Source organism: Carcharhinus amblyrhynchos, chromosome 10 (assembly GCF_965287045.1).
Source record: "Carcharhinus amblyrhynchos chromosome 10, sCarAmb.v2.hapA, whole genome shotgun sequence".
Classification (NCBI taxonomy): domain Eukaryota; kingdom Metazoa; phylum Chordata; class Chondrichthyes; order Carcharhiniformes; family Carcharhinidae; genus Carcharhinus; species Carcharhinus amblyrhynchos.
In genome coordinates this window covers 101,933,220-101,945,265 of record NC_137333.1, presented here as the reverse complement: position 1 = coordinate 101,945,265, position 12,046 = coordinate 101,933,220, and the positions used below count along the sequence as shown (strand labels likewise).

Sequence of the window (12,046 nt, the reverse complement as noted above, 5' to 3'; positions counted from 1 at the left end):
GGAGAGAAAGGTCAACTTAGTGCGAGGTAGGTCCATTCAAAAATCTGATGGCAGCAGGGAAGAAGCTGTTCTTGAGTCATTTGGTACATGACCTCAGACTTTTGTATCTTTTTCCTGGTGGAAGAGAGAATGTCCGGGGTTTGAAGGGTCCTTAATCGTGCTTAATTAGTTCCCAAGATGTGCTGGTGAGGTGGATTGGCCATAGTAAATGTGTGGGACTACAGAGATAGGACAGGGTTAGGGCCTGGATAAGAGAGTTGGTGCAGACTCAATGGACTGAATGGCCTCATCCACACTACAGGGATTCTTTGATTATCACATTGGTGTTTTAAGGGAGTTTGCTGTGTATAAGTTAACTGCTGCATTTTCCATATTATAAAATTAATTCATTATCTGGAAAGTGTTTTGGGACATTGTGAGGAGCACTGAGTTAAGAACAAAAACCAAACTTTCCTGTTTTCTCCCACCTCTTGGCAAACCCAGCAGGCTGTTCGCAGCCTTAGCTCGCGGTGCGAGACCCACAATAACACTGATGGTGATATCCAGCTTTTCCTGTGAATTGTGGCTTGGGATTGCTGGATCGTACCCAGGAGAATGCTTGGACCTCCGTTTACTGTCTCCATCGAAGGCAAACTCTTCTGCCAGCGTGGCACTCCCTCTGTACTGCAGTGGGAGTGCCAGTCTAAGTCAGTGGCCTCCAACTGGAGTGCTGTGGCATACTGGAGTGCCACAAGAACCGGGCAGGTGTGCCACAGGCTGCTGTGAGGAATGTTGTGTTACGTGAATGCCAAGGCTCAATGGGCACTCACAATAACAATTGCCCTCCAATGCCCACAGACTTATGGCTGGAGTCAGGAGTAAATCTGTGGGGATATCATTCACGGCAGAACCACAGTGCTCACAGATACCATGCAGCAAGATATTATTGCTGGAGAATATGGTACAAGAGTAGCAAAGTTGAGCTTAAATTGTATAGGAGCTTGGTTTTTTTTTATTCATTCATGGGATATGGGTGTCGCTGGCTGGCCAGCGTTTATTGCCCATCCCTAGTTGCCCTTGAGAAGGTGGTGGTGGGCTGCTGCCTTGAATTGCTGCAGTCCACCTGCTGTGGGTTGACCCACAATGCCATTAGGGAGGGAATTCCAGGATTTTGACCCAGCGACTGCAAAGGAACGGCAAAATATTTCCAAGTCAGGACGGTGAGTGGCTTAGAGGGGAACTTGCAGGTGGTGGTGTTCCCATATATCTGCTGCCCTTGTCCTTCTCTATATAAGTGGTCGTGGGTTTGGAAGATGCTGCGTAAGGATCTTTGGTGAGTTAAACTGCACTGGGAATACTGAGTGTAGCTTCAGTCCCCTTACCTCAAAGGATAGTATTGCCACACAGTGTAACAAAGGTGTGTTCTGAGGATGGTGGGGCTGCCCAATGGAGAGAGATTGGGGAAACTGGGCTTGTGTGCAGTCTAGTTATAGTAAATGTGACATTTACGAGCTATCAATTCAGTTGAAAAATAGTGGGGGTGCCATGGAATTATCGGTCTCATTAAGGGTACCATGTTACTGAAAAGATTGGGAACCACTGTGCTAGTTATTGGGCCCAATGCCTCTGGAATGGGAGTCAAGGCCAGAACCTTTTGGATTCTGAGGCGAGTGTTCTATCAACTGAGCCATGGTGGAAAACTCCTTTATAATTAAACTTGAGCTTTTTTCTTTAATGTTCTTCTCCATCCTTGAGCTCAATTAATGTGTGTACCGGCACTAGCCTCTCACCAACATTCAAGGTCATTGTTTTGGGACACCTGGAATCTCGGTTGTGTTTTTGCGGTCAACAGCAAAACGAATGATGCAAAGCTCCATTTTGAACCTCTGGACGATCTTCTCCCTTCCCTCAGGTTGACTGTTTGGACCTGCAGAACTGCCTCACCAGCCGAACCATTATAACCCGGGGGGAGACGGTCTCCACCCCTCTTAACATGGACCAAGCTCTGGATGTTCGAGATGCTTTTGTGAAGGTGAGGCTTCCTTTCCCTGCGCATCTGACAGAAAATTTTCTTTCTGCGAATCGTGCTCTCTGTTTGGGGGGGGAGGTTCTATCTGGAGAGGGGAATGAGAAGCAGGCTAGAAACTCGCTGGTTATCTATCAGCTTAGCGAATGCTTAACTGCCCGTCTTTCCATGACGGCATTGTTGCTTTAACCTTTCTCAGCGTGGTTAGTGTGAGGGCAGTGATGGGGATCGGTGTTGATTCAGGAGAGCCTGTTTGTATTCTGTTGTGACCAGGGTAACTGTGTGTCAAAGCACGTCAGTACAATCATGTTGGCCATAAAACCTCACTGGCAAATTGAAATTAGAAACAGAATGCTAGAACAGGCCTCGTCTGCTAAACGGGGAAAGAGATTGCGATGGGAGATTGCAAACCTGAAACACTAATTCTGACTTCCTCCCTGCAGTTGCTGCCCGACCACATTTTCTGCTTTTATTTCAGTTTTCCATTATCCCGCTGTACTTCGTAGAAACATGGGAGCAGGAGGAGGCCATTTGGCCCTTCAAGCCTGCTCCAGCATTCATTACGATCATGGCTGATCATCCAACTCAATAGTCTAATCCTCCTTTCTCCCCATAACCTTTGACCCCATTTGCCCCAAGTGTTATATCCAGCTGCCTCTTGAATGCATTCAATGTTTTGGCATCAACTACTACCTGTGGTAATGAATTCCACAAGGTCACCACTCTCTGGGTGAAGAAATGCCTCCTCATCTTCATCCTAAGTGGTCTACCCCAAATCCTCAGACTGTGACCCCTGATTCTGGACTCCCCCACCATCAGGAACATCCTCCCTGCATCTACCCTGTCTAGTCCTGTTAGAATTTTAATAAGTCTGAGATTCCTCCCTCATTCATCTGAATTATTCCTAACCTAGTCAATTTCTCCTCATACATCAGCCCCACCATCCCCGGAATCAGCCTGGTAAACCTTCACTGCGCTCCCTCGAGAGCAAGAACATCCTTCCTCACAAAAGGAGACCAAAACTGCACACAATACTCCCAGGTGTGGCCACTCCACTTGCCTTCCCACCAATAACCCAATAATCTGTTTATCTCTAAGTTCACATTTGCTGCTGTGAAAAAGTGGGAGGCAAGAGGTGGAAGAGAGAGAATGCCACTTCCCCACCCCACACACCCCGTCCCACCCCGCCAACAGGATCTTCCAGTCCCACTGATGTCTACACCGTTTTGTATGTCTTGCCCCTTCAGCTGCTGGGGTCACCATTGGTTTAAAAATTTATTTTAAAAGTGTCACAAGTCGGCTTGCGTTTAACACTGCAATGAAGCTACTGTGAAAACTCCCTAGCCGCCACACTCTGGCACCTGTTAGGGTTACACCTGAGGGAGAATTCAGCACGGCCAATGCACCTTAACCAGCACGTCTTTTGGACTGTGGGAGGAAGCTGAAGTAACCAGAGATACCCACGCAAAGAGAACATGCAGACTCTAGATAGGAAGGGCAGGGAAATGTCACCCGTTGTGTGTGTGTGTGTGTGTGTGTGTGTGTGTGTGTGTGTGTGTGTGTGTGTGTGTGTGTATATATATATATACAGTAAACTTTGACAAGTGAGTTGGAGATGGCTAGGAGGAATGATAACAGAATTAGCTGCTTTAACATTCATTTTTAAATACATATTCAGATATGTAGAAAACACTTTGTCACTTTCAGTAACATTACAGTTTAGGTTTCTTTGAATATTTTTGCTTGCATTAATATCTAAAATAGTCACTCTTGCTATTAGATTGAATTTCGTATGAAGAGAGATATGCATGGTTTATAATAACCTTTGCATTAGTTAGCATGCCAAGTTATAACAATTATACTAATCTTGGCACCCCCTTCCCCAACTCCAACAAGAAAGTGACTGAGAGTTACCAGGTTATCCAACTGGTTTTCCCATCACATCAGATCACCTCATTTAAACACAATTGCCCTCGGGCTAAAACTGCAATTCGTTATTTATTTAAACAAAATAATATATTGAAGGAGTAAAATAGGCAAGATACTCAGTGACACAGCGCGGGATGGAGGTCACTCAGCCCATCTTCTCTGTGCCAATGCTTCGAAAGAATGATCAAATTCATCCAACTGTTTGCCCCTCACCCCTCCAACCCCAATTCCCCTCCCCTCGCTCTTTGTTAGTAACACCTATGAGCCTCTATGATGAGTGACCAGTTGAATGCTGTATGCAAACTGGATTGCTTGTTTGGTGGTTCCTGCAGCTTTGCTCAGCAAACTCCTTAAGGGCCCCAGTTCCTGAGAGGACACACACACACACACACACACACACACACACACACACGCCTCTTTCTCAGGGAGCTTTATTTGACCTCCATTATGTACAAAAACACGATGGATAGAAACCAGAAGAACTGACTTTTTACACATTTGCAGAAACGGGCCTTTTGATGGTAACTTACGCAATCCCATTTTTGTTTACAAAAACACCAGAAGTGATAACCTCACAGTCCAGCAGTCTTGGAAGAGGTTCTAAGGAGTCCTCTCATCTTGCCTCTTGTCATAGAGTGTTAGACGTTTATGGCATGGAAACAGGCCCTTCAGCCCAAATTATCCATGCTGCCTTTTTTAAACCCCCTAAGCTAATCACAATTGCCTGCACTTGGCCCATATCCCTCTATATACCCATCTTACCCACGTAACTATCTAAATGCTTTTTAAAAGATAAAATTGTACCCACCTTTACTACTGCCTTTGGCAGCTTGTTCCAGACACATTCTCCACCCTCTGTGTGAAAAAATTGCTCCTCTGGACACTTTGTATCTCTCCCCTCTCATCTTAAACCTATGCTCTCTAGTTTTAGACTCCCCTACCTTTTAGGAAAAGATATCGACTATCTACCTTGTCTATGCCCCTCATTATTTTATAGATCACTAAGGTCACCCCTCGGCTCCGAAGAGAAAAGTCCCAGTCTATTCAGCCTCTCACTATAACTCAATCCATCTCAGTAAATCTCTTCTGCACTCTTTTTTTTCTAGTTTAATAATATCCTTTCTGTAATGCAGTGACCAGAACTGTACACAGTATTCCAAGTGTGACCTTACCAATGTCTTGTACAACTTCAACAAGACGACCCAACTTGGGAAGCCACGTGGAGAATAATATCGTTGCTCTGGATTTTGTAGCAATGTTATAGCGGACAACTGGGAGAAACCTCCTCAGAAATGTGACCTCTGTTTTGTCAGTATACATGGGCCTGTTCAAGTGGCCCCAGTTTTGTCCTCCACGATCACTATTTTGTGCTTTTAGATTGCAGCCACCACCAATGTAAGTTCACTTACTCATCATCACCCTCCAGGATCTTTATAAATGTGCAATTAGCTGCATTTAGATAAGTCCAGCATGAAAATTAAATTGTAATCCAATTGGAGGGCAAAAGGGGTAGCAGAGTGGTTAGCACTGCTGCCTCACAGCGCCAGGGACCTGGGTTCGATTCCTGGCTTGGGTCAGCGTGTGTGGAGTTTTCACGTTCTCCCCGTGTCTGCATGGGTTTCCTCCGGGTGCTCTGGATTCCCCCTACAGTCCAAAGATGTGCGTGTTGGGTTGATTGGCCATGCTAAATTGCTTCTTAGTGTCCCAGGATGCATAGGTTAGTGGGATTAGCGGGGTAAATATTTGGGGCTATTGGAATAGAGCCTGGATGGGATTGTTGTCGGTGCAGACTCGATGGGTCGAATAGCTTCCTTCTGCACTGTAGGCATTCTATGGGACAGAGAATGTGGGGTGAAAACCTGGTGAAGGGTGAGCAGGGGGCAAACCTGGATTATTTGGAGTGCGGTGAACGGCTATATCTCATCTTTATCTGATGTGGGCCCTGTGTTTTGCTCCCTCTGTCTCCCCCTTATGCACATCATCAAGGGTATCTACGGGAGACTGTTTGTATGGATCGTGGAGAAGATCAACGCAGCTATTTACAAACCTCCGTCCCGCGAGCCCAAGGTGTGGCGCAGGTCGATCGGCCTACTGGATATTTTTGGGTTTGAAAACTTCCACGTTAACAGGTAAGATGGGATGGGGACAGTGTCTCGCACGGATCTGTACATTCGTCTCGTTAACTCTGACGAGCTCCTCTTTCCGTTGCATTCAGTGCAAGCCGCTCATGGTTTATTTTATCGGATATCGGTGTGTAGTGAACAAGAATAAAGAACAGTATAGCTCAGGAACCAGCCCTTTAGCCCACCGAGCCTGAACCCAAGCATGACACCTTTCTAAACCTTTTGCCTCTCTGCGGTCCGTATCCCACCCCCCCCTAACCTGCCTATTCATGTATCTGTCAAGATGCCTCCTTAAGCAGTACTATTGTGTCTGCTTCTCCCACCTCCTCTGGCAGTGCATTCCAGGCACTTATCACCCTTTGTGTAAAAAAAAACATAAAACTTGCCTCTCACATCTCCTTTTAAACTTTCCCCCTTTTTTTTACCTTAAACCTACGTTCCCGAGTAATTGGCATTTCTACCCCGGAATAAAGATTCCGGCTATCCGTTCTATCCGTGCCTCTCATCGTTTTATAAACTTCGATCAGGCCGCCCCTCAGCCCCTGATGTCCAAGTGAAAACAAACCAAGTTTGTCCAATCCCTCGTCATAGCTAATACCCTCCAACCCAGGCAACTGGATTCAGTTTGCTTGCAACAATAGGAACAAAAGGAGGTGTTTCGGCCCCTCTAACCTGTTCCATCAATTAGATTGTGGCCGGTCTGTACCTCCGCTCCGTCTCCAGTCATTGCTCCATCATGTCTTTGTACAATTATAATCCTAGCTGTCTCATCAGGGTTGAAAGTTGCAATGGCCCTGGTGGACTGATTATTGTAGGGAGGATGTAACTGTTACTGATGTGGTGTTCAATATTCCTTTTTGGGACAGAGCTATGTTATCGTGGCACGGTGGCTCAGTGATTAACACTGCTGCCTCACAGCACCAGGGATCCAGGTTCAATTCCAGCCTCAGGTCTCTGTCTGTGTGGACTTTGCACGTTTGCCCCGTGTCTGTATGAGTTTCCTCCGGGTGCTCCGGTTCCCCCCCACAGTCCAAAGATGTGAAGTGTAGGTGGATTGGCCAGGCTAAATAGCCCCTTAATGTCAGGGGTATTAGCAGGGTCAACATGAGGGGTTACGGGGATAGGGTCTGGGTGAGATTGAGTCTGCACCAACCACAATGGGCTGAATGGCCTCCTCCACTGTAGGGATTCTACGACCAGGGCAAGGACAAACTCTTGTTTGGCGAGCGAGTGGTAAGGGAATTATGGCCAAACCATGGCTTACAAGGGAAATTAGAGTATCAGATTCAAGGAAGAAGCATACAAATTGGCAAGAAAAAGCAATAGGCCTGAGGATTGGGAGCAGTTCAAAATTCAGCAAAGGAGGACCAAGGGATTGATTAAGAATGGGAAAATAGAGTATGAAAGTAAGCAAGCAGGGAACATAACTGAAGTTTCTATTGATATGTAAAGAGAAAAAGATTGACAAAAACAAATGTAGGTCCCTTACAGTCAGAAACGGGAGAATTCATAATGAGGAATAAGGAATTGGCTGAGAACTTAAATTTGTACTTTTATTCATGTCTTCCTTTGTGAAGGCTAAAGCAGCAGAAGCGCGAGAGAAACATGTTTTAGCGAGGAGCTGAAGGAAATCAGCATCAGTAGAGAAATGATTATGGGGGAGATTGAAGGTGGACATATCCCCAAGTCCTGATAACCTTCATCCCAGAGTACTTGGTTTTGTGAAGGGGAGGCCATGCCTCACTAACTTGATTGAGTTTTTTGAGGAAGTGATGAAGATGATTGAGGGAAGGGCAGTGGATGTTGTCTACATGGACTTCAGTAAGGCTTTTTGACAAGGTCCCTCATGACCTGTTCCTGTGTTGTAATTTTCTTTGCCCTTTTACTTAAGGAAGTGGCCCTGGAAATAGTAAATCTGTTGGTGGTTATTTTCTAAAATTCTTTGGACTCTGGAATAGTTCCTACAGATTGGAGGGTAGCTAATGTAAGCCCGCTATTCAAAAAAGGAGGTAGAGAGAAAACAGGGAGCTAGTGAGCCTAACATCGGTACTGGGGACAAAGTCAGCATGGATTTACAAAAGAAAAATCATGCTTAATGAATCTATCTAAAACTTTTTGAGCATGTAACTAGTAGAGTTGATTGAGGAGAGCCAGTGAATGTGGTTTATTAAGGCTTTCAACAAGGTCTCACATAACAGACTATGTAAATTTAAAGCATGTGGGATTACAGGTAATGTCTTGAGATGAATAGAAAACTGGTTAGCAAATGGGGAGCAACGAGTTGGCATAAATGGGTCTTTTCAGATTGGCAGTCAGTGACACCTGGGGTTCTGCAGGGGTCTGTTCTAGGACCCCAACTGTTCATGTTATACATTAATGATTTGGAAGAGGGAACTGGATGTATTATCTCCAAATTTGCAGATGATACAAAGTTGGGTGGGAGGAGGATGCAGAGATGTTTGTGTGATTTGGAAAGGCTGAGTGTGTGGGCATGTGCATGGCAGATGCAGAATCATATGGATAAATGTGAGGTTATCCATTTCGGTAGCAGTAATGGGAAGACAGAATATTACTTGAATGGGTGTAAATTGAGAGAGGTGGATACTCAGTGAGACCTTGAATCCTCGTGCAGGTACAGCAGGCAGTAAAAGGCAAATCTAGAATCTGACAGTGCAGAAGGAGGCCATTCGGCCCATCCAGTCTGCACTGACCACAATCCCATCCAGGCCCTATCCCATAACCCCACGCATTTACTCTAGTCTCCGGACACTAAAGTGCAATTTAGCATGGCCAATCCACCTAACCAGCACGTCTTTGGACTGGTGGGAGGAAACCGGAGCGCCAGGTGAAAACCCACAGAGACATGGGGAGAACGTGAATGGTATGTTGGCCTTCATAGTGAATGGTTTGAATAAAGGGATAGGGATGTTTTGCTGCAATTGAGTAGGGCATTTGCAAGGCCACATCTGGAATATTGCGCGAAGTTTTGGTGTCCCTACCTGAGGAAGGATGTCCTTACTATAGAGTGAAGATTTACCAAGCTGAGCCTTGGGATGGCAGGTCTGTTATATGAGGAGTGAGTAAGTCGATTAGATTTATATTCACTGGAGTTCAGAAGCATGAGAGTGGATCTCATAGAAAGATATTAAATTCTAACAGGGTTAGACAGGGTAGATTCAGGAAGAATGTTCCCGATGGTGGGGGAATCCAGAACTAGGGGTCATAGTTCTGAAAGGTTTACCCCTTATCCTCAAACTGAGTTGAGGAGATATTTCTTCACTGAGGGTGGTGAATGTGTGGAATTCACTCCCACAGAAAGTAGTTGAGGCCAAAACATTGTCTGATTTCAAAAAGAAATTAGATATAGCTCTTGGGGCTAAAGAGATTAAGGGATATTGATGGGGGTGGGGGAAAGGCAGGGGGGATTAGGATATTGAATTTGATGATCAGGCCTGATCAAAATGAATGGCAGAGCAGTCTCAAAGGGCCGAATGGCCTACTCCTGCTTCTGGTTTCTACATTTCTATGTTTTCAAGTCAGGAAGATGAGGGACTTGAAGAGGAACATAAGAAATAGGAGCAGGAGTAGGTCATCTGGCCCCTTGAGCCTGCTCCGCCATTCAATAAGATCATGGCTGATCTTTTTGTGGACTCAGCTCCACTTATCTGCCTGCTCACCATAACCCTTAATTCCTTTACTGTTCAAACATTTATCTACCCTTGCATTAAAAACATTTGCCTCAACTACTTCACTGGGCAGGGAATTCCACAGATTCACAACAAAGAATTTCCCCCTCAACTCACTCCTAAATCTGCTTCCCCTTATTTTGAGGCTATGCCACCTGGTTCTAGTTTCACCTGCCAGTGGAAACAACTTCCCTGCTTCTATCTTATCTATTCCCTTCATAATCTTATATGTTTCTCTAAGATCTCCCCTCATTCTTCTGAATTCCAATGAGTATAGCCCCAGTTTACTCAGTCTATCCTCATAAGCCAAACTTCTCAACTCTGGAATCAACCTAGTGAATCTCCTCTGCACCCCCTCCAGTGCCAGTATATCCTTTCTCAAGTAAGGAGACCAAAACTGTACACAGTACTCCAGGTGTGGCCTCACCAGCACCTTGTACAGCTGCAACATAACCTCACTGTTTTTAAACTCCATCCCTCTAGCAATGAAGGACAAAATTCCATTTCCCTTCTTAATTACCTGTTGTTCCTGCAAAGCAACTCCTTGAGGTTCCTGCACAAGGACACCCAGGTCCCTCTGCACAGCAGCATGCTGCAATATTTTACCATTTAAATAACAGTCCATTTTGCTGTTATTCCTACCAAAATGGATGATCTCACATTTACCAACATTGTACTCCATCTGCCAGACCCTCGCCCACTCACTTAGACAAGCTTCCAGCTGATGGTGTTCCCTGGTATCTGCTGCTCTTGTCCTTCTAGGTGGTAGAGGTTGTGGGTTGGAAAATGCTGTTTAAAAAGGCTTAGTGAGTTGCTGCAGTGCATCTTATAACTGGTACCACGCTGTGGGTGGCATTCTCAGGCTGTACTCGCCGTTGGAAAATCCCACCTGAGGTCAACGGACCTCTGCATGACCGCTACGATTCCCATGATGGGCGGCGTGAGAAAATTCCACCCCGTGTCCTTGTAGGGGAGTGGTGAATGTTTAAGATGCTACCATTTTGTCCAGGCTGATATTAGATGCCACAAGGGGGAGAAATATCAACAAAAAAAAATCATGGCTTGTTTCTGTGCTGTAACATTCTCCAGCAAGGTACTGGAGTAGTTACAGGTGGAGACATGATGGGCCAAATGGCCACCACCTGCACTGTAACCATTCTGTGAGTTGTAACAATTCTGTACGGTACTTTAAATGTCTATTAATGGACCTGGGATCCAGATAATGAGAGTTCAAATTCCACCTTAGTGTTGTGGGATAAATCCATTCTGAGTCTGTAATTAGCTGAAGTAATTAAGTCTTTATTAAAGGCAAACATAGGGGAGCCTTCATTGAATAGAAGTGTTCTAAAGCTTCCAATTACAGCAGGGCTGTTTATACAGCAGCTTATCAGGATGTTTACCCTTTTTCGTACGGTCACGTTTGTCCCATACACACTGTCAACATGACCGGAGAGAAAAACGACTTAAACACGAAACCAAAACAGAAAATGCTGGAAAATCTCAGCGGGTCTGACTGGCTTTATTCTCTCTCTTCACAGAGGCAATGTTTCAAATCCGGATGACCCCTCGTCAGAGCTGATGATGAGTCTGCTCTGACGAAAGGTCATCCAGACTCGAAACGTTGGCTCTATTCTCTCTCCACAGAGGCTGTCACACCCGCTGAGATTTTCCAGCATTTTCTGTTTCAGATTCCAGCATCTGCAGTATTTGATTTTTAACACTATGAACTCTGGTAAGTAACCCTTCACTTCACACATCGATAGCGAGCTGAGAATTTAGGTTCTATTCAAAGTCTCTTGCGAGCAGTTGGATTATTTTCATACAATGTCTTTTAGGAAAGAATTTACTTTTATGGGACTCCAGTCCCACACAGTTAGCACTGCTGCCTCACAGCACAGGGACCCGGGTTCAATTCCCAACCTTGGGCCACTGTCTGTGTGGAGTCTGCACGTTCTCCCCAGACTCCGAATGAATTTTATCTACAATACTTCAGCCAACTATAGACTCTGAATGCATTTTATCCCAAAATAGTAAGGTGGAATTTAAACTCATTATCTGGATCCCAGGTACGTTAATATACATCTAAAGTACCATACAGAATTTTTTTTAAACTCAATGGTTACAGCATAGAAGGTGGCCATTTGGCCCATCATGACTATAACTGCAGCTATTCCCATACCTTGGGGAACTTGCTGAAGAATGTTGCAGCACAGAAACAAGCCTTTGACTCATGAATTTTCTGTTCATATTCCCGCTTCCCCCCTCTACCTGGGTTTCCCCCGGGTGGTCCGGTTTCCTCCCAC

At 45.2% G+C, this 12,046-nt stretch overlaps 1 protein-coding gene across 2 annotated transcripts in view; it reads left to right on the top strand.

The window, feature by feature from the left end:
* myo7aa (myosin VIIAa) overlaps nucleotides 1–12,046 on the top strand; it is a 120,204-nt gene that overhangs the window by 28,294 nt on the left and 79,864 nt on the right. For both annotated transcript variants that reach the window (XM_080197678.1, XM_080197676.1), the window contains 2 exons: nucleotides 1,892–2,011; nucleotides 5,921–6,063. In XM_080197678.1, coding sequence (XP_080053804.1) covers nucleotides 1,892–2,011; nucleotides 5,921–6,063 — 263 coding nt within the window. The remainder of the gene's footprint in view (nucleotides 1–1,891; nucleotides 2,012–5,920; nucleotides 6,064–12,046) is intronic.